At 41.1% G+C, this 22,911-nt stretch overlaps 1 protein-coding gene across 3 annotated transcripts in view; it reads right to left on the minus strand.

Annotated features, from left to right (window-relative positions):
• The window catches only part of DENND5B (DENN domain containing 5B), a 101,696-nt gene that overhangs the window by 34,556 nt on the left and 44,229 nt on the right, over positions 1–22,911 (minus strand). For all 3 annotated transcript variants that reach the window (XM_030959558.1, XM_030959562.1, XM_030959561.1), the window contains 3 exons: positions 18,942–19,051; positions 13,162–13,828; positions 2,081–2,268 (listed from right to left, as the gene is read on the minus strand). In XM_030959558.1, coding sequence (XP_030815418.1) covers positions 2,081–2,268; positions 13,162–13,828; positions 18,942–19,051 — 965 coding nt within the window. The remainder of the gene's footprint in view (positions 1–2,080; positions 2,269–13,161; positions 13,829–18,941; positions 19,052–22,911) is intronic.

Genomic DNA, 22,911 nt, shown 5'->3' on the forward strand with positions numbered 1-22,911 from the left:
CAATACATTCCACAGCAAATATGTTTATAATATATTGGATATTTCAGGGACATATTTATTAACATTAATCACATTTCACATAGATACTTTAAAGCATATTAAGATTCACCTGGAAAAGGAGAGGTGTCCCTTCAGCTTTTTTGTATTAAATTTAGTCTGTACAAGGAAATGCATTTCTTCATACAAAACAATTTGATTTAACTATGTAGCTATTACACAGTTGTGGTATGCATCAGTACAGTTCTTTAGCTCAGGGACTGCCTTCTTATCTATCAATATTTCATTTCAAAGGCTTTTTAATTTCAGCTCTGCATATCATTTACAAAATTTGAAAAATGAGATTTAGATTCAGAAAACCCTTGGGGAATTGGTCTCACTTCTCTCTTCAAAAATATCTGATGATTAAAGTTAATGCAGGGAGATTAGTAACCTTAAGACAGCATGATGGCCATTTGTTAGAATTTTTATCTCTAACAAACAAATGGTTTATATTTGGAGCAAGAGCTTGAAAAGCTAGCCCCTGGCCTGAACAATAAAGGAATGCTGATGTGAACAGTGCTTCATCCCTCCTCGCATGCTGAGGGGTTTTTTATTTTTTATTGTCTAGAGGAATTTGAGATTCAAGATCTTCCTTGTGAATGTCTTCTTTCTTTCCCTCTCTCACAGTTACTGGATCTGTGGTATTCATAAATGCTGGTATTTTTCACTCATTTGTTAAACATCATGGAGGGGGCAGAGTCCACCCCACTCTTACTCTTCTCTCCCTGGTGATATTTGTTATTCCAACGATACTGCAATACTAAATACTGTCACATTAAAATTTTAATTTAAGGAAAATGACAGCTTAATCTGCTAACCAAAAGCATGTGACTAATAATTTTAAAAATCACAGTAATTATGTAATATTAGCATGGTTTTACTGAGGAGCATAGCTAGATAGCAGCCTTGCTTCCCCACCAGTGCAGATTTCATGTGCTTCAGTCACTGTATCCAGGAGGTCAAACTTGATTTGCAGTTCCATACCACTGAGGCTGACTCAGCCACCTTCATGTAGTATGTAAAATAGACCTTTATTAAAAATTGTATTACCCCTGTCCTGTGTTTATCCCTCCACTTCCACACAAAAACTCCCATTCCTGTATATTCTCTCCTCTGCTGCTGTTCCCATCTGCCTTCTCAGCCAGAGTAGGTATTTGGAATCCTTAAGGACTCTGCCCCCAGGAGAGTCCCCTCAGCACAGCCACCGGCAGGAGATGTTGCTGCTGTATGAACAGGTACTTTTGGGGTTCCCACTGATTTTAAGAAGAAACCTAAGTTTAAAAGCACATGGCATTCTCTGGTTCCAGTCACACTCTGGAATGCAGACAGGTGAGCCACATCCCAAAGACTTTGCTGTATGGCCAGCTTAAAATGTGAAGCAGTTTTTATCACCTTTGTCAAATTTTAAGGAGAAAAACCTCAATTTCACTCTCCACCATTACCAAGGATTTAACCCTGAGATTAAGAGGATAACCTCTCCTTCCTTTTTTTTTTTTTCCCCTCTCTAAGTGGTTCATAGGCACAGTATTAATGCAAGCCTGGCTTGTTTGAGGCCGGGACACTGGTCTAGTAAGAGACCAGGAACACATGGGCTCAGCCATGGATGGGATGGGGCTGGCAGGACATGGGAAGCTCCTCAGCAGCAGGGGGACAGGTTTACACCATCTAGCAACAGCACCTGAGATCCAGACCCATCAAGGTCCTCCCCCAATGAAATGCTCTTTAGCCCTCTGTCAGTAGGACTGTGACACTGATGGAGTAACAAAACCTGGTAGAGCACGTGATGTAGGGAAAACTGACAAAATTTCAGCTTTGTCACCACAAACAGGAGAAAGAGAAGCATTCAGAAATCAAAACAGTAAGTGGTACTCACTAAATTCAGAAATGGACCAAGAAGTGCTGTGGAGACCTCCCTACTATGTCACTGCTGCTGCAATCAGTATCCAGTGCCAGAGAAGCCTCCTGGCATTGTTTCCCAGCAGTAATTCACACATCTATTGGTCAGACATTTCAGGACAGCCCCCCCAAGGTGGACACTCACCTCCTGAGGCAGCTCCAGCTTGGAGCGGTCGGTTCCCTCCTTAGACTGCAGCCCCATCAGGTAGGGAACAGGAGCATCCAGGAAATGCAGGAGAGAGGCAGGAAGGATGGGGACATAGACATGCTGCCACTGGAACGGGAACAGCAGCGTTGTGATTCCCTCTGCCACCGTCATCAGCCGCTGATAATCTAGACATGGGAGAGAAAGGCAGATATTGAATTATCTCTCTGTGTTCTGCTTTTGAGATCTGTTTGGCAAGGACATCTCTGACAAAACAAGACAGAAAACATGTTTATATGGTAAGATGTTGTCTGGAAAATAAGACAGTACTTAAAAACCTTAAACATTATTTAAATCTGTTAAAACTCATTCCTCCTGTAAAGAAACAGCTGAGCACAAATATTCATACCTTATCTAGATCTATTCTGTCATTAAATTAGTTTATTAAAAAGATACCAGAAGTTCTGTCTCTAGTACAGGATAATAATAGTCTAATTCCATAATAAGCATATATTTTTACACAGGAAGAAGAGGAGAAAGAACTGAATTTCAAGGAAACATTGTGGTTTCTTGCTTGCTCCTGCCTGCCTGCTTCTGCTCCACTTGCTACTATTTCCAAAGCTGAGTGTACTTTCCAGAAGACTTGTCTTGGCCACATACCAGCATTAGTTTACAGTCCCTAAGTATATAAAAGAAGTGCTTTTAAGTTAAATCCAAACAGAAGCCCAGTATAAATTTAGTTCTCAAATATATTCTGCACAGCTAGTATATTTATATTAGGTTACTTTCCCAAATTTGTATTTAACCTACTAGTTCATTGCTTTGAAATATTTTGATTTTAGTAAGCACATCGTGCATTATTTTTAAATTAAAATTTCTTTTGGCCCAGCTGAACTGGATGTTTCAGAATTTGGGTGACAGCAAATTATTTATCAAATATCCAGCTGGCATGATGCAATACCACAAGATATTTATTAATACAAATGAGGGGATAAATTGAGCACAAATTTTTAACATAAATAAATAAATCACATACTGCTCTTAAAGAGACTATCATCCTTACAGCAAATCTCAAGCTGCAGACCAACCATCTGGAAATAGGTAAAGACCTCTGGGTTTGTAAGCTGCACGGCAGTGTCCAAACCCAAGCCTCATCAGTGCCAGGCAAGTCTCACGAGCTCTGGCTTGAACAACCACAACAATTTCCCAGACCCAGATCCTGGGTAACACTTGGGTTGCTGCCCATCTGTCCTAATCCTCTCTGCCCCACTCCAGGAGATGAAAGATACCTGTATCAACACCCTGCTTCTGAGTCAGGTGAGAAGGCTTTTTCCTCCAGCCCTATTGACTGCTTTTGCCTGGAGAGGAGCCCAGCTTCACCCTTCCCATTTCCTCAACATCCCAGCCTGAGACCTTGGCAGACACCAACAACAGCAAAAGCGCTGTCATCTGACACTGCTCAGCCATTAGGAGGTCACTGGGAAGATGTTCTTGAATAAATATGCAAATTACAACAACAAATTGCATCACCCATTCTCCTTGCTAGCAGCTCTCTGTGGAAAACCAGCCACGATCTGCAGAAGGTCAGCTGGCAGGACAAAAACATTTTTCATCTTGTCTTACTAATAGCTATTCAGTCAGTCTGCAAAATTATTGTCTTGCATACGACTCAGTCTCAAGGTTACACCTCCAAAACACTCCCAGCTACAGATCAGCTGCTCATGAATCCCTGCCCATGCAATGGTCCACAACCACACTTGTGCATTCCCTGTCTTGTTGAAGAGCACTTACACAAACTCAAGTTATAATCCCTACTTGGAGAAGCTTAGCAGTCATAACTCTGAAAGCTTTAAAGATCAAAAAAATCAAATGGAAAAAGCAGCATGTCCTATTCTGTGAAACACCTTCAAAGTCTGTCCTGATCCCCATGAAGAAACAGGTCTTGGCAGAAAAGTTGCAAGGATCATTTTGGATAAGGGTGTTCAGCTCTGGAAATGCATGCTGACTTTTCTCTGGTGCTACTGATAATATTTAACATGGTCACCAGCACAAATTTTGTAACCAATTTACTATGAGAAAATTTAAAAAAAAAACCAAACTAGTGATGACTACATGATTAGGCTGTTATCATCTGGCAATACTTGTCAGAGATTAGCAGATAAAAAAATCTTTATGCACCCAGCAGTTTTGACTGAAGAGAGGTAAGTTACAGTTTCCTCCAGAAAAATAATATACCAAAATCTGTAAATACTTTTTTTGTTATCTGTTTAAAGAAGCCAAGCTCTAATTACTTTTTGCATACTTTCAAGCTGTACAAGGTTAGACGCCTATCATATAAAGCCTGAAATAATTTTTGATAGAGAGATTCTTGTACCTGTCATCATTTAAGGGAAGCTTACATGGTTACTAAGGACAACCTGGAAACAGTGGATTGAGGAAATGGCCTCAAGTTGTGCCTGGGGAGGTTTAGGTTGGATATTAGGAAAAAAATTTCTCCACTGAAAGGGTTGCTGAGCATTGCAACCACTGTCCAGGGAAGGGGTTGAGTCACCATCCCTGGAGGCATCTAAAAGACATGTAAATATGGCAATTAGAGACATGATTGAGTGGTGGGTTTGGCAGCTGTTAGGTTCACAGCTGGAGCTGACCTTTCAGGTCTTTTCCAACCAAAATTATTCAGAGACTCTTCATGTTCAAAGTTCCACGTCTATTTTGTTCACAGAACGTTTTCCAAGAGAAACTGCTCAAGGAGGATAACCCCAGGGCAAAGTGGTCCCTGGGGCTTCTACTGCAACCACTGCCTCCTAATATCTTAGTTGGATGTTGTGGCATTCACATTCTCTGAAAAAATCCCTTCACCCAGGGATTTTCTCCTGGGAAGCTGAAAGGCAGCAAGAGAGGCCTCAGAGAAAAGGAGAACAATTCTTATCTCATTTGTTTCTCCTGTGTTGTGCTCATGTGGAATGTGTTTGGAGATTGTTTACCCACAGGTGATTGCCTGATTGGATTTTGGTGTGAGTTGTTTTGACTCTTTGGCCAATCAGTGCCAAGCTGCGTCAGGACTCTGGCGAGAGTCACAAGTTTTCATTATTATCTTTTTAGCATTCAGTAAGTATCTTTTCTGTATTCTTTAGTATAGTATAGTATTCTTTAATATAATACAGCATAATAAAGTAATAAATTAGCCTCCTGAGAACATGGAGTCAGATGCATCATTCTCTCCCCTCATTGGTGAGAAAGCATTTACAATAGGATGTGGCGATGTGGTGCAGTGTTGTCTCACACACAGCCTTTTCACCAAGTGAAGGAGAGGGCAGCAGAGTCAAGCTCAAAGGCTCTGGATCCATCTCCCTTTTCCAGAACCATCTGCCAGGGGATCCTGGCCAAGCACCTCAATTCCCTGTGCAGGACATGCAAGGGCTGCAGGGACTTGCTCCACTGCAGGCTGGCAGTTCTGCTGCCCCAGCACCATCTTCAGCCATGCCTTACCCAGCTCTGGTAACATTCACGTGGCTCACAAGATACAGTGCTTAAAATGCACACCCTGAGATATTCCTGTAGAATTCCCAATCACTGTTTTCTGCTGAAGATGGAAATGGTTCCAGCACTTGAACATCAATTCCCTACAAATGTCTTTCTGAGAGAGGACAAAGCTTGACAATTTTTTATCTTGGTGTTGATTCTCCATAATACAGTAACAGGACAATAATCAGTAAGAAATATCTATCCCAAAGACCTTCAAGTTCAAACACAGGCAGTGACTGAAGAAACAAAATAATCTTTTCATTATACACAGTGGGGAAAAGAATCTCTGAGATGTTAAGCAATTCACAAAGCTCAACATAAAAATTACTTTTCCTGCCACAAAACTCTGATATCTCAAAATCTTCCCATGCTACAGCAGAGCAAAACCAAGATCCATTGAGAAGGCAAAAAGACATCAGTGTTATCCCTGCTCCAAAGAGCTAAGACCACATACAGGTTCTACCCCCAAAACATAATCAAACAGAAGAGAATTTCACCTGGGAGCTTCTCAGCAAATTCCCAATCACAGGAACTTTGTGCATAAGGCATGTGTAAGGGCACACACACTCATTCTCCCCAGAAATGGTGTTCCTGCTGGGAACAGTCACTGTTACTCCAGTTTCAACACCTCCAGCCTTCCCAATGAAAGCACAGCTTGGCCATTTTCCAACTCTCTGTTCCAGTAACCTACCAAAGGTAGGGCAGAAAGCTTACCACAGAGCTGGAGTCACAGTCTGGATCCTCTAAATCCCATCCAAGGCTTTAAAAATAGACTGCTTCTTTATTTTCCTTTTGAAGTCTCATTTTACATACATTTTGAAAGCACTTGGAAGCATTTGAAGAGATGGGTTACCTGGACACCACTTCCTTTGCTCTACTGCTTTTAGAACACACATAAAGGATAACTGCAGCTTTGCAAAACCACATATTTAAAAATGCATCCTGGAAGATGATAATCAGATGGTATTCTCAAAAAATACCTTATCAATATGCACAAAACAACTGTCTTTAAACAAAATAAAGCAAACCATCAACAGAGGAAAAAAAGCATCAATGAACCTGGATGAATAAAACTAATTCTTCAGAGGGAAACACCTGAACAGGCTTTAAAGCATTCTTGTGACCAATAGTTTTTCCACATGCTACCTCTTCAGTCCAAGTATTATAAGTAATTGTTATGCAACTGCCTTTTTTTTTTTTTTTTTTGTAACAAGATATGAGCTAGGTACATTGCAAAAACAAAATTATTTTGCTTTGAGCTCTGAGAATGAGTCAAGAACAGCTCCAAACCAGACCTGTCTAGGGTCTGGGTACCTTCAGATCTGTAATGTTTATATAAAGCACACTGCAGATGAAAAACTAAATCTGAAATTCACATTGGAGACAAAAATTACTTATGAAAGCAAAGGTTTTCAAATCAGATCTCAACAGCTCCACAGAAGCAGCACACACAAGTGCTACAGACATCAAAAGTGCCCTGGAAGCTTCCACCTTTCATCTGATCTGCCTGCTGGCAGCTGTAACAGCTGACAAGCCAGTCCTGGTGACTTTTAAGAGATGTTCACATAAAACACACAAAAATGGTGCAGGAAATGTTTATTCACTACAGAAATCACCTTGCAGCAGTGCTGCATTCAGGGAACCTGGGCAGGTGCCAGGACATGGGGCTGTGACCAGCAGCCTGTCCTGAGGAAATGATCCCTGGCACCTCAGTGCCCTTCCATCCCCAAAGGAAAGGTGCATTCACCAGGGAGTGATGCAGCACATCAGTTATATGATGAAAGCAGTGGGGCAATTTATGCAAATATGAAAATACATACGTTCTTAAACAGAAGGGTCAAGACAAGCCTGCATGTAATTGCCTGAAGAATTAGCCTCTCAAACTGGGGGTCAGCTCTGCCCCAAGGGAAACATCCCAAGGGCAATATTCACTGAGGCCAGTCCTAACCCTTTTTCCTTGTTGGCCAACACTTAATTTAAAAAGCTTCTGCTTCAATACATTTCCATTTGTATAACTTAACTATGTCCCAGCCTGCCATCAGTGGCTCAGCATGAATTAATTTCTGATTAAGAGCCATCTCAAGAATTAGCTCCCATTACCAGCATGGTTAAGTCTCTGAGAAAAGAGCAAAAGTCTGTGCCAAGGCTGAGAAGTCTGTGCCAGCAGGACACATGAAGGTGCTCCTGAGCACACAGGGAGCCCCTTGCTCTCTCCCATGGTGCTGGGGCAGAACAGGCTCCCCAGCCAGCAGCAAGATGATGGGGAGGACACTAGAGTCCAGCAGGGAACAACTTTGGTCATGATGACTTTAGACTGCCATGTTCATTATCTGGCATTTGCCGTAACTGCAATGTAAAGGCCTAATTTAACTTTCTTCCCCTCATTCTGAAAAGGTAAAGATGTTTCATCATGGAAAAAAAATAAAAACAAGTTAAAAAAAAATAAAGTGGAGAGGTTGTGGGGTGTGTGTGTGCAGTGTTAAAAGCAGTGGTCCTATCTGCCTTTACAACTCACTGTGAACACAAACAGGACTGGGGCTGTGGCACAGACCTGAACCAGTTCCTTCCCCTTTTTTGCAGATGCTTTAAAAGCTTCACTTTTCAGGTCATACTGACAGCTAACAAAATTGAGCAACTTCTAATTAAAAAATAATTTTGCTATTTCATCTAAGTTAAAAAGAAGACTGTATGTCATTCTCTGATTTTTCTACCCAAATACTTGTCCTTTCTCCAGGGAAACATGCAGTGCTGCCTCTGAGTGTAGTTCTACTGAGGCCATAAACTCAGGTCTCTTCCACAGAACACAGATTTAGTCCCCATATAATTTGTTCTCTGCAATAGCTTTCCACTGATTTGGGTGAATATTAGTGTGGAGGGCAACTGTTTAAATAATGAGTAGAAGAGCAAAGGTTTTCCATGCAAGTATTTGATGTAAAAACGCTTTAAAAGGCAAACACATTATGCATGTATTAGTTTTTAAAAATCTACCCCAAAACAGACCTCATAAGAAAGATCCTTCAGACACTACACTTTCTAGGCAATGACTTTATATATGCATAGTCATTTGTATTACAATTTCTAAGATTAAAAAAAATAATGTAAAGAATATTTCAATCTTGGAGGAGCAATTACTCAAGCCCTTGGAAAAACAACTTGGAAAACACTCAAAATTATAATGAGTAGAAACAGCCTAAGCTCTAAGAAGTTTATCTCTGTCTCATCCACACGCTCCCTCTCATGCTTAAATCCCTTGAAAGGCAGACATACAAAATGGATTGCTGTGGTTTCCACAGAGCTCACAGTTTAATTCATCTCTCTCCAGCAGGAATCCCACACCAGTGATGTTTTATTACTTCTCCTTTGGAAATTGTAGTAGCTATTGAAGAGTGGACATGAGCAAGACCGTCCATCTGCACAGTTGCACGGGAGAGCTGTGGTCTGAATAAAGGGCACTTACAAGAGCACTGCAAAGATTGCACCCTGAAGAATTGCAGGGAAAGCATATCTAATCCCTCTCCTTGGTTTTCAAAGCCCAAGTGCTGAAAACTTGTCCTATTTAACCTTAAAAAAAATTTCTCTATATGCAGAAGGAAAGAATGAAAATATTCTCTATACACAGAACCTGGAGCTGCAGGAATTAATGTACAGTGAAGGTGATTTCAGGTACAGGTTTCCACACAACCTTCGCAGACCAAAGCTGGCACTTCCCACCAGCAGTTGTGATTAACTCCCTGGAAGCCCACACATTCTCCAGGAGCAGTAAGGGCTGAGCTTTTCAGTCTTGCCACTGAGGTGCAAGCACAGGTCTCTGCCAGTTACTCAGCTGTGCAGTCCAAAATATATGGGAACAAAGCAGCTTCAAAAGCTCATCATTCTTTGCTGCCAGTCTCTCTTCAGCCCTCAGCTCAGCCACCACAGCTGTGAAGTGAAGGTACAATCCACTACAATCCCTGCATTTTCCCAAGAGATGGGGTACCAGTCCCCCCTAAGACACCACCAACAGTGCAACTGGGTACCCAAAGAGGACTGTAGCATCCATGGTACAATCAGCCACTCAGTGCTCCTATCCCCAAGGCAGAGCTGTGCCAGACACTCTCATATCATGCTGGGAACACATCCAGGGCAAGCTGGATAAAGTCACCCAACACCCTCACCTCTTCATTGACTTAGAGGCCTTTGTTCAGGCTGCTGGAAGCATTATGCCCCAGGGTTAAAAATAAACTTTTTCATCCTCAACTCCTAGTTCCCTTGAGAAAAAACACTTCAGAAAAGCCAGTACAGTCTCTGTGCAACCTTTGTGCTAGCCTTTCATTGCTGTTATTATCAGGTTTCTTTGTATTGTCAGGGTTGTGCAACAATTTATATTTTCACTTCACTTTGCAAAAGAAGCCTTTATTCCATAGAAGAACTAAATTTTGACAAGCTTAAATGAAAACTTCCTCCAACAGGTCTAGGAGAACCACAAAAAAGTCAGCTTATATTTCCTATATGTGTTAACAGCAGCTCTCACTGAAATAGTTTAATGAACTGAAGTAAGTTTTGCTCCAGCTCTGATTTCTTTAGTATTTCATGATGATGTCAGTGAATTGTGATTTTGTGTAAATAATGCTGTCTTGCTTGAAATTGCAACCAGAGGATCTTCTACTAATCTCTTGAGTTTGGGAAGGTTGCAGCAAGGCCAGGGCTCTGGAAACAGTCCAATGAGTCCATCCTCTTTAAAGCAGAAAGGCAAAGAAGGATGAACTTGCAAAATGCCTCTCATTTGTTATTTTGGAACAAGAGATATGTCAGCCAAAGCCTTTTCATCTTTTGCCTTGAAATAAGTAGGGAGTTAAAAAAGTTTTTTCTCCCTGATGGATCTCATGTCACCATCATATTTTCTGAAAAATCCCTTTGCCAGGATTTTTTCTGCTGGGAAGCCTCAGAGAAAAAATGAAAACAATAATTATCTGATTGCTTCTCCTGTGTTTTACTGCTTTGGAATGTGGTTGGAGATTGTTTACCAACAGGTGGTCATTTGATTGGTTTGATGTGAATTGTTTTAACTTAATGACCAATCACATCCAGCTGTGTCTTTAGTACAGTTTCAGTATAGCATTATTTAATATAATATCATAAAATAATAATAAATTAGCCTTCTAAGAACATGGAGTCAGATTCATCATTTCCTTCCTGCCATGGAGGACTCCAAAATACAATAATCTCAAAGCTGAAGACAGCAGATTTTGGTAAATTCTAGGCTGATTGTATTTCAAATTGGAATTGCTGTTTTGTTTTTCAGGAACTGAAAGATTGCCATTTAAAAGAAGCCTCGGTGCACAATTAGCTAAGCACTCAGCTATCAGGGTATGCCAAAACTGAGGCTTTGCACTTGCCCTCCACTCCACGTTCCTCACCTCTGGGAACCAGCATTATGCTGCCATTTACATAATCACAGAATTTCCCTAACACAGCTATATACTTTCCCCATGCACCACCAAATTGTGTCTATGTTAGATAGGCAAGTAAAAGTCATGTCAAGGACATCCCCAGATTCACAAATAGAAGAGAAGAGAGGGGGAGGAAAAATTGTGAAATTTGAAGGGTGGAAAGGATTATTTCTCACTATCTCACTTTTCTTTTCAAAAGACCCTACACAATGAAACCAAACAAACCAAGTAAACCCTTTAATTATAACCAGTAATTGGAAGAACAACATTTATCTAACTTCTAGTGGACATGAGGCTGATTCAAAATTATTTAGTAGATACTTTGTATCTGTCTCAATGACTCTTATAAAAGTAATACATATAGAGGCTGCTTTCCACATGCACAAAATATTACTAAAATGTAACCTGACAAGCACATTTTTCCTAATGCTGCTATCTTTCAGTGAGAAAGAAAAAAGAAAAAAAATTTTCTCAGTTCTCAGTGAGTCTATAAGCAGGGACCAGGGTGGTACTGATGAGCAGGGATGGGTGAGAAGCATTTCAGTGGTGCTGCTGTTTAATATCAAACCCCAGTGCAAAGTGGCAAAGGCAGCATGATTCAAACTGAGGAAGAAAGGGGATAACTGCACACACACACAGAAGCAGGAGGGAGGGGAAAAGCAGCCTAATCAAAACTAACAGCAGGATTTCTGCTCACACTTCAAACTGAGAGAAGATAAAACCTTTCATTTTCAGTTCTTGAAAGCAAACCCCTGGAGTCCATGTGGAGAAGAGCTCTGCAAAGAACTATCAACCCTTTGAATTCAGTCATTTGCAGAAGAACTACCCTTTTTCCACCTCCCTGAACATTCTTCCCCATTCTCAGTCATTTAGTTATTAGCATTACCATTACACACTTCCTGACCTTTTCTTTTATATGACAGACCCAAGCAATCCCTTCTGGAGCCTGAAGGTTCATTATCCAAACCCATTTTAGACCATTTCCCATCCCCTCTCCCCGCTCCATTTCAAGCTGTCTGCTGCTCAAACCACTTCTCTTGACAAGCCTAGGTATTCAGCATCTTTTCCTCTTTTCACTAAAACGCATCCTGGCTCCAGGTTTTCCATTCTCCTCTGATGAAACCACTCCCCAAAAATTTTTCCGTGACGCACATTTTCCTAATTTAGGGTCAGAATCACAGATGCCTTTTGGGAACCCAAATTACACGGACAGGCTTCCAGAGACACTTAGAAGAACACCCAAAAAGTCTGAACATGCCCTTGAAAGTCAGCAGGAAAACCTGACCTTGACATGTTGGTATCCAAATACCACCAGGGCCACACTCACAGGAAACAAACACCTTGGAGGAAACAGTAATAGGAGTGTAAAATCCCAAAACGTGCCCAGTGCTAAGTCAGGATTCCCCAAACCTGCAGCAGAGTGTTGCACTATTACAGAAAGACACAACCATAAGAGAAAAGGTTTTCAAAATCAGATTTTCCAAAGCTTACTGGCACACTTCAACATGGAACATGGACAGTCTCTGTGCAAGCAACTTCTGCCAATGTCTGATCAACTGCATTTTTTGTCAGCAACATTCCCAAATACCTCAAGCAGGACTAAAAAAGGAATGACCAGTAGTTCCACTCAGTTTCAAAACCCATTAAATATTTAGCCTCCAAGTGCTAAAACAGTGTTTTAACAAGAACATATCCAATGTATGGGAGGCAGGAAATTACACTAGACTTCAACATGCTGCTGAAATTTGAAAAACAAAGTAGCAGCAAGAGTGTCTTCTACATGATGTATTATTTTCTGCTGGTATTTCCAAAGAAGATAGGATTAATTTCATGCTGTCTTGCATGATCAAGGGCAGTGTGAGGATAATAATCAAATGTATTCTATTGCTAGGTGCCACAAGTGATAAATACAATGCATAATTAAACAAGCAGCACCTAGACTGCCTGGAGGAAACAATTATTTAGTGCTTTCATTAGGACACACTCATTTCTCTCATTTTTTCAATGCATTCTCACATTTCAAAAATCAACCTTAGCTCCATATAACATGAAATTCTACAAGCTCCTGTGGCTGCAGCTGCCCAGGAACTGCCTGCTGGAAACAGACATTGCTGCATGAGTGCCCACCTTGAGAGTACAGAAGGATCTGCATCTCCAGAAGAACACAGGTGAAGACCTGGACCAGGTTCTCCAGGCCCAGCAGCTCGAAGACCTCCCTCAGAGGGTAGTCAGAGAGGGGCAGCTCGTTGGGCCCAGGTCTCTGGCAGATGATGGGCTCGTAAACACCATAAAACTTGAGCGACCTGCCCGGGGGCGGCAGGGGCACCTCGTAGAGGATGTTGTGGATGTAGCTCTCCAGGGGCAGAGGTGGTGGCTGCTGGGAGGTCACTGCCTTGTAGAGCTGGATCAGGAACTTCTTGCAGGCTTGCATGAAGGGCAGAGGGGTGATGAGGCAGATGCACTTGGAGACGTAGAGCGTGTCCCTGCTGATGTCGTAGGAGTTGTAGCGCTGGAGCTTGGCGAGGGACGTGGCGTCGCCCTCGTCGATGCTGCTGGCCAGGGAGTCCATGCTGCAGGAGGAGGAGGCACAGACGCTGCTGTACTGCTCTGCATTGTGCATCTGGTACAGCGTCTGCATGGCTGTGCAGATCTGCTTGCTCGTGACCTCCTCGTAGAAGGTGAGCACAAAGCCATACGTGCGGGAGCCATCCTCCCTGGTGATGATGAAGGAGTGCAGCTGCGGGTCCCTGTTATCCGCCTGCGTCCTGAAGGACAGCCCCTTGGGCATACACAGCTGAGAGAGGAGAAAAGAAATAGAGTTACCTAAGACACAATTTTATTTTACTGTTTTTGCTGTACAGGCACATTCTTTTTATCCCCTGCATCACAGCAAGCCATTTAGCTTTAAAAAAAAGTAGCCAAGAACAAAACAAGTGATGCTACTTAAGAGGGAGACATGACTGAAGAAAGGAAAGCACCCTCCAAAATAATCCATCCATTAAGTCATTACAACTCATTTTCATTACTTGCTGAAAATGTTTTCACTACTGAATGGTCTTTGTGCCATTTGTTTAAGCATCATATAAAAACATCCAGCTCTGCTCTCATTTGCATATATATGCCCACAGTGCTCTAAAAGCAGAGAGTGAAGGAAGCATCTTATACCACTGGATTTAAATTACATAGACTTCTTGGAATTCTTTGATCTTCCCTAATTTTCTGGGGGAAGAAAACAACAAACAAACCAAACCCCAGCTGACTGGCAGCTATTACATTTACTTTCTTCTCTAAGTGCTACCAAATAGCTTAGACTGGATAAAAGGAGGGGCAGGGAGGGAAACACCCAAAATCTATGAAAGCCTCATTTTTGATTTACCACTCAGCAAAATCCCTTGCAGTGATTCTGCTACACTGGGTGTTTCTCTGAAGCATGGCCTTAGTGATAAATCAAGGCATTCTTCCAGACATTCTTTGGGAATGCTATCAACCATCTAATACAAAATAACACACATCCAGCAAAACTTGCTTGAATTGTGCATCAGCAAGAAACTGCTCATGTTCTAGTTAAATAAGTACATTTATAAACACAGGACTATAGCTTCATTTGCACCATCTGAAGAAATAAAAGGAAAGAAGAGAAGGAGAACCTTCAAAGTGCTCTTTTTCTAAAAAGGCAACAGTAGAAGCCAACTTTACCATGGTATGTGAACCTAGGCACAACTGAGTGTCCCCTAATGTCTCATACTGAGCAGGAATAAACTCCTCTGATGCTGGAAGAGGCCAGAAGAAATAACTATATATTTTCAGGCACATCCTACCCTGAACTTCAGCAGTGCACCCTGCAGAGACTATTCAAGAGCCTGGTAAAGCTGGGAATTAGGCAAGTGGTCCAGACTCCACAACAGGCTATCAGGCCCCTAAATTATCTAGGACAGCGCTTATGTATTGCTCAAAAAGTAATGTGTAGGGAAATAAGTAGCCTGGAGTTGGCAGAAGAATTTAATTCAATTGATGGGCTTTGCTGACACAAACCATGAAATTGCAGCTTGAACTACTTCTGAAGAGCAGCCACATTTTTATTCAAGAGCTTTATAGTTTTTATTGAGACATTAACAGCAGTGCCATGGTTAAGGCTTCTCCAATAAAGAAGTAGTAAAAATTCTTGTTTCACACTTTATTTAAATTTATTCTCCACAATAAATATCTCTCTTAACCTCATTTTTGGCAGGCTTGCTTAATAAAAATTTATTTCTAGAATGTGGGCTTTCAATGATGGATATAAGCCTTATCAAAGCCAACCAGGCTGAAATCATAGGCTTAAATCTCAATGCTATCAGAGATTAAATTTTCTTCACTTTACAGAAAAATACCTGGACAAGCAAATTAGATATACTATTACAATCAGGCACAGATAGGCATCAGGGAAATTCAGATCAGCTGAGACTTTTTCAGAAGGCTGTTTAAATAAATTTCCTCCAAGCCTTAATTATTATTCCCTTGTCCTTTATATACTGGGTAAGCACACACAAAGGGATGCCCATCTATTAAGTTTCGCCACAACTTGACACATGCAGAATATCGACCTTTTAAGACCCTGGCTGCAAACCTTGGTCCAGAGAGTGCTGCTGTTGTTAGACCTAAAAGAGGACACAGGAAAAAGCAGAGGGAAAAAAAAAAGAAGATGGGAAGAACAGAGGCAGGAGGAATGACCAGGAGTCACTTAAGAAGCTAAGATCAAAAGGAAGAGCCTGTAATCATTTTCCAGCAATACAGAAAGCTTTGAATTTGTGGTTAATGCATGAAAACTTTCATCTTAGTGCCTCGGACATCAATCACTTCCCATCTCATCTGTGTCACACATGCCACAGGAGAGTGTTGGAGAGAAGCTTGGGATGTGCTAAGGGGGGATGAAATTTTAGCCTGCTGGTATGAATCTGGTTCACTAATGCTGAGAACACAGTGAGTCACCTGCACTGCATCTTTGTTTAAACACTGAAAACTATCCAAGATTACTGATCAAAGGACAGGATTTTGGTTTCACTTTACTATTTGTATTTAAAGGTATCCATTGGCAGAAAACCATGCAATTACACCAGATTTGCAATAAGGCTTATAACCAAGATGGATTGTAAAAACAAAAGGAAGATGCACCAGGATAGATAAAGTGGTATCAGCTAATCCATAACCTGTCTCTGGAAGTCCTGAGCAGGAGATACCCTTTCCCCAAGCACAGAGGCAGGACACACCTCCCCCCCTCTCCCCCCATAATCCCTCCCTCCTTCTCCCAGCCATCATCATTTGCAGGTATTTCTGACCTAAAGTGGACCTCCAGACCACTCCCCACCAGCACTGGTTCACCTCTTCTCCACTAAATCCTTCATTTCACTTTTTAAGCCTCTACATCTTTCTTATGTTCACAACACTCTGTGGCAGCAAGCTCCATACCCAAACCGCACTGTGGGTGAGGGGGTGGAGAGAAAGATGCTTTGCTTTTGTTTTGTGTTAAAGCCTGCTCCTTCCAATTCCACCAGGGAACCTCTAGTTCTTTTATTTCACTACATGAGACATTAAACAGATAATGCTTCCTTGAGTTTCAGAAATACAGGCAAAGATTTATATACCTTGGTGAATCAGAGGGCTAAAATAGGAAGCTCATATTCTAAAAATTTCTCTATCTCTTTACTGAGAACTTTAGTTTGGTACAACACTTACTTGCAGAATGGCCACAGAAGATGGTGTGTGAGGTTAGGCAGGGAAAATCACAAAAAGCAGCGGGGGGAGAGACACAATTTCCTATTAAAGAGAACTCTGTACTTTGACATATACTTTGAAACAGAGAGAAAACATGACTCCTTTGCAGCTTGATTGCTTGGAACTTCAGGGGGCTATTTTTAAAACAACAGGATGGTTCCAGAAGGCAATTGAAATTCCTTAGGCATCCAGCAAAGCCAGAGTTCTCACAAGTTACCCTTCAAGGATTTATGCATTTTCTTCTCTGAGGAAAATTGCTTCTGGAAGCTCACATAAAGCAAACACATAGGCACAACTAATACAGCAAGGCAAGATCAGAAAGGCCAGTAATTGCCTCAAGAGATTCTGTGGAGGTGGGTATTACTTAAAATGATGTTTCAGATCAAAACAATAAAAAAGTTTTCCAAAAGATAATTTAAAAGATCATTAAATACTGCTGCTGTTAGTAAATGCTTTCTTTTTCTCCAAGACACATTGCAAATGAAAGATGTGTTCAAGGCAGCTCAGTTCAATTATTCTAATAGGTCTCTTGCTGGTTTTAGCATTCCATTTTTGTCCAATACTGTGATCACACTTCATGAATATTAGACATTCTCCACTGTAACGTGAGAGACAAATAACCTAGCAATTCCAGCTGCTTTATTCCTGCTGCACACCCCTCATTACTTCATACTGGAACTCCCCCGATGCAAAGGCAGGACTAAAAGGCATAAATAACCTTGGCAGTTGAGCTATTACCATCTTAACTGCTGAGGAAGCATTGCCCTGAGTCCTTCATGCCTTCTGTATCAGCACAGTGATGGGGAGACCAGCCCAAATACCACCCCAACTCCAGCAGAGCACATTTGGAAGCAGGAGACAGAAATCCCCAGCTGTCAGTGGGCAGAGGGAGTGGCCAGGCTCATCTCTGCCCTTCTGTGCAAGTGCAGTGCCACAGTATCAGCTCTGTGTCACTGCTGCTTCCAGCTCCTGTGCTTTCCTGTTAAATATCTATCAGGATGCTAAAAATAAAATTCAGTGGAAATTTAGATGAACTTCAGATTTCTACAGCTTCATGACTGCAGGGAAGTTCCAAATGCATTTTCTGCATTTGCAAAAGCCAACTTAATGTGGGTTTTATGTATTCCCCACCTCTCCATCTGCTGGGTGAGGGCCAGGAGATTCTCCTGACTTCTCACTTGCACCACAAAATGAGGTCAGATTTGTTTTGAAGCAGGTGATGCGCTGTCCTGCCTTCCTCAAATGCAAAGTTCATCTAACCTAGACTGGGGGAAGGCCCTCCCTAATTTTCCAATATTGACTTAGACCCAATTCACATTTTTGCAAATAGCTATAATATTGTTCAATGTTACTGTCACAACAATTGATTACTTTTAAATTAAGAAACTTACGGCATTTTCTGTACTGGGAGGCTCAAATACCAGTAAATCTGTTGTCTTTGTCAGGTCATGTTCTTAACAAGTGCTTTGGTGATTTTGGAATCATCCTTTAATTACCAGCTCTTCAGAAAAATTCCCAGTGGATCATCAGTCTTTCAGCTGTCACTGCCCCCACTCCAAGAACTGTTTTTCCCCTCCTTTCCCAATCCATGGGACTCAGCCACACAGATGCTCACATCAAATAATAACTGAGAGGAAAGAGATGTACAGGAGATGTACAGGTGCAGAGGTGCCACCAAAAGTGATGACCCAGCAAAAGCTGTGCTTTAGCTAAATTCCAGCTTCATAAAGATTCCTCTTTCCCTTGTCAGCACAGTCACAGTGTTTTGTACTCCAAAACCTCACATGGATATCAGGATCTTAAAAATTCCTTGCTTTGCCCCCTTCCTACCTGGGGATAGGTATCCTAGGTGACCCCACCCCTTCTCAGCCAGTCCCTGGGATGCTGCTTGGACTTGTTTGATCATGCAGCACACTCAGAACTAACGAGGCAATGCAGCATTTAGCTTTTGTTGTGCCTGAAAGTATTCTGTGTTTTCACAACACCTCTTCTTCTGCAGCTTTCCATGCAGCATGCCCAGTGAGTGCCCTTAGTCCCAGCAGAAGCACCACAGCAGCACACAGACCACCACAAGGGCTGGCTGGAAACAACCCAGGAACCTCTCCAGAGCCAATGCTGTTGGTAACAATTTGAGAATAGAGTTTTTCTCTACCTACCATGTTGACAGCATCCTGGTCAAAGGGGTTCCACTCAATGTTCTGAGGATAATGAGCCAAAACTTTGGACTTGAAGGTTCTTCTTAGGGGACTCTGGTCAAAATTCTCTCCTGCAACAAATGAAGAAATAATGACTTGAAACAGCAGTGAGGCTTCAGAGAGAGCTGACTTAGGTTTTCTTTTTTTTAATCAAATCTGATGGACATTTTGACTTTCAGAGGTACTACTTTTAAAAGAGAAACAGAAGAGAGTCCCATTCAGTCTGACCTTATCCTCCCTTCCACAAAATCTTACTGCAGTTGCAATGCAGCTTCCAGTTTAGTATTTACAGAATGGAAATACATTGTCAAGAGAAAAATCACTGCTGAAATTTTACAGAAAAACACCTTGCAATCAACTGGATTCTTGACCTTCTCCAACAGCTTGAGTATCTAGAGACAGCTTTACTTAGTCAGTTAAAAGAGCACTTTCCCTCAAGTTTGTCAGAAGCTGTCTTTAAGGTCAACAAAAAATACGAGCACCTCTTGGCTATTATAAATTATTCAAGCATTCATTATCGATGATATTATTATATGATGTGAAAATTAAACATTTATTTTTTCTACATCAAATTTCAAGGACATACTTTCTCCACACAAAGAATCCAGCAAGTGCAGAGAGGAAGACTGAAATTAGACTTCAAGCAGAAATGCATCCAGTTATCAGCATACAAATACTGTATTTCACAGTGATGGTGTTAATGGAGTTCTCCCCACTGGATTGTCTACGGCATGCAAAACAGTAATCAAACCAAGGAGTTCTGAAAATTTATTAATTAAATGACCATCTATTACACTATCACACAAAACCAGCTCTTCCAACAGCACTAATATGCAAGTGCACTCTAAGAAAGGGTTTCAAATCTTTTCCTTCCCAAGTAATCTCTAAGATTTTAAAGATGTTGTTATTTTTATACAACACTTATTTTGAACACAGGATTTAGACACATTGCAGCATCACAGTAGTGGAATAATCACCCTTGGAAGTGTTCAAAAAACATGTGGATGTGGCATTTGGGGATATGTTTTGGTAGCAAAAAGGCAGTGCCAGGTTCAGTGGTAGGATTTGATAATCTATGAAGATCCTCCTCAAGATCAGACCAAGTACACCAAGAACAGAGGACATTTCTCTATTTCAGAACATGGCAGTAGAAAAACCTCTTATTTTGATCCAAAAGTTCTTTGCAGAGCCATTAAAGACACAGTGTCATCCACCAAGTCCCAAAATTTCACAAAATAAAGATCCTACCAAGCAAAGCCAGCAAAAATTTTCTCTCCAGGTATGTACTTAGACATACTCAGCAACATTTTTAGTTCTTAGAATCAAACAGTAATTAACATGCTTGGATAATCAAACAAATAAGCACGAGGTTATTTCCCAATTAGCTCTTCAATCATTCTCACATCTGACAGAGTTTACCTTACAACTGTGACTTGGCAGAAAGGTAGGTATTTGATGCTAAATTTATTTGGTTGTTTCTACTACAAGTTAGAAGAGAATATCTGGATGACTTAATGAAGTTCTCTACTGCTAGCAGTAAGTGACTGCTGAAGTTTAAATTTCTTCAATGGTTTCCTTTCTCATGCCAAAAAAAAAAAACAGAAAAAGTTTTGGTTGTCAAGTACAAGTATTACTTCAAGAAATCCATCAGCCCAAAACCAGCAGTTACAATGTCCCTGTAGGCTGACAACATGGATTCATTTTATCCAGGAAAAGAAATGGCACAAACAACTTACCTTCGTAGAGTCTCTGCAGGGTTTGCATTTTACCATTCCAGTAGTTTAAGAAAAATAGAAACTTTAGGTAAAACACACATAGAGAAAATGCTATTCTCTCAATCAGTGATCATGAGGGAAAACAAAGAGCCAAAACACCACACTGGAGTAAAATCAACCTGTCATTAGCTTGAGAGGACATGACATTGCACCCTCCATACAAAGCTGCCTCACAGAAAGACAAGCAGGGCAAGCTTTTAGAGGAGATACATAAATTAGGGAAAAACCAATACAAGGATGTGAAGGAGCAGCCTGTGTGTGAGGGTGAAATGCCATCATTTGCCCAAACTAGCAGGAAACACCCCAAATCTCAGCAAAACCAGATGAAAAGCATGGACCACAACAGCCAGCTCCATACTGACAGGCAGCTGGAAGAGAACCACAGGGAGCAGAACCTTCTTGGCAAACATGAGGGAAGGGATCTGGACTGAAAGGTTCCTGATCCTCTCAGCCTTGGTAGCTCTGAACTGCTGAATCACACATAGCACAGAGAATTTACTTAGCTGTTACTCTAGATGAACAGTGAATTTTCATTAAACCTCCCACATGCTTTTAAGTGCTTCTTTGCTAACTTTCCAAACAGGATTAGCAAGGCACATTTAAAGTGAACCAAGTATTAAGTGCAAATTGAATCCATTTGCTAAAATACTAATGGCCAGATAACACTACTATATGGACAGGAATGTTGTATTTGATGTGTGCTGCCCATGCAAACGGCACAAATCTCAGAGGCAAATTTAAAAACTGGGTTTGAATTCAATCATTTTTCTTTCAGGATATTTTTTTTAAAATTCAAGAACTTTTAAAAATTGTGCAAAACATGTCAGATTCAGCTTCCATTTCATTTGGATACTACATCCTGCTAATGGTACTCTCAAACAACTTGTGCCTTCCTTTAAGGAGCTGGCTTTTAAAGGGACATATAATTTCAAATTAAAAGCAAATAGTGAAGCGATGGATGCTAGATCAAGAAAAAACTGTGCTACTTTCATTTCAAAACAAAAAGACTGCTCAAAATTAGAAAACAAGCCTGATCTGTGTTTTGGTTGAAAGATACAATTATTAGGGAAATGCAGCTACAGTCATGAAGCTGTTAATCATGACGACTTTCATAAGTGATCCTACATCAAAATTTAGTGATCTTCAGGTTTAAACAGATCTGTTTCAATTATTGTCACAGCAACAGAGGCACACAAAGCTTTGTACCAAACAGGCAGAGGCATCTTCCACCCTCTGGTCCAGGGAATGCCAGCTATCTGTCACTCCTCCCAGGCTCTGGAACACAGACAGGAATGCCTGTGACTACAGAAACAAAAATATCTTTTATTCCTTTAGAGGAACGCACTGGGAACGCAGCTATGCACAGTGCTTGTGGTGACCACCTCTGTGACAGCCACCTCTAATTAAAAGTGCTCAGCACACCCAGCTATGGCCTCTCCCTGCAGATGGAATTTTGTTAAGCTTATTAAATAACAGGATGACCCTGTATGAGAAGCAAATAATACACAATGTGTGAGTGAGAAAACAATGTGGGCACAGGAATAATAGTGCTTGGCTGGGGAGCAAGCAAGCTGTTAATTGTCAGGCTCAGGAACTGGTTAGTTTAAGTAGTGCAGAACTGCTCTGCTGCTTTTCTTCCATGCCTCCCCAGGATGCCAAGGTGGCAGGGAGGGGTTGATCATAGTTCAAGGACATTGTAACTCAAAGCTCTTTTTTCTGACATCACATTCTCAATCTCACAGCAGAGGATGGAGATAAGAAAGGGAGGACTGGGACAAGGCAGACAAAACAGTTTTTAGTCCAGAGTTTTAAAATCTGAGTTGTCTGTAAGACTGTAGTGGATTTTGGGGACTGAGGAGGAATGTCAAGGACATATTTTCTGAAAAATCTTTTCATTAGGATTTTTTGTCCTGAGAAGCCTCAGAGGAAAAGAAAAACAATAATTATCTGCTGCTGTGGAATGCAACAAGTGCATCTTTGATTGGTCTCATGTGGTTATTTTTAATTGATGGACAATCACAAGTCCAGCTGTCTCAGACTCTCTGGTCAGTCACAAGATTTTATTATCATTCTTTTCCATTCCTTTCCTTTGCTAGCCTTCTGATGAAATCTTTTCTTTCTTTAGTATGGTTTTAATATATAATTTTCTTTTAATA

Source organism: Camarhynchus parvulus, chromosome 1A (genome assembly GCF_901933205.1).
Source record: "Camarhynchus parvulus chromosome 1A, STF_HiC, whole genome shotgun sequence".
In the NCBI taxonomy this organism is placed as follows: Eukaryota; Metazoa; Chordata; class Aves; order Passeriformes; family Thraupidae; genus Camarhynchus; species Camarhynchus parvulus.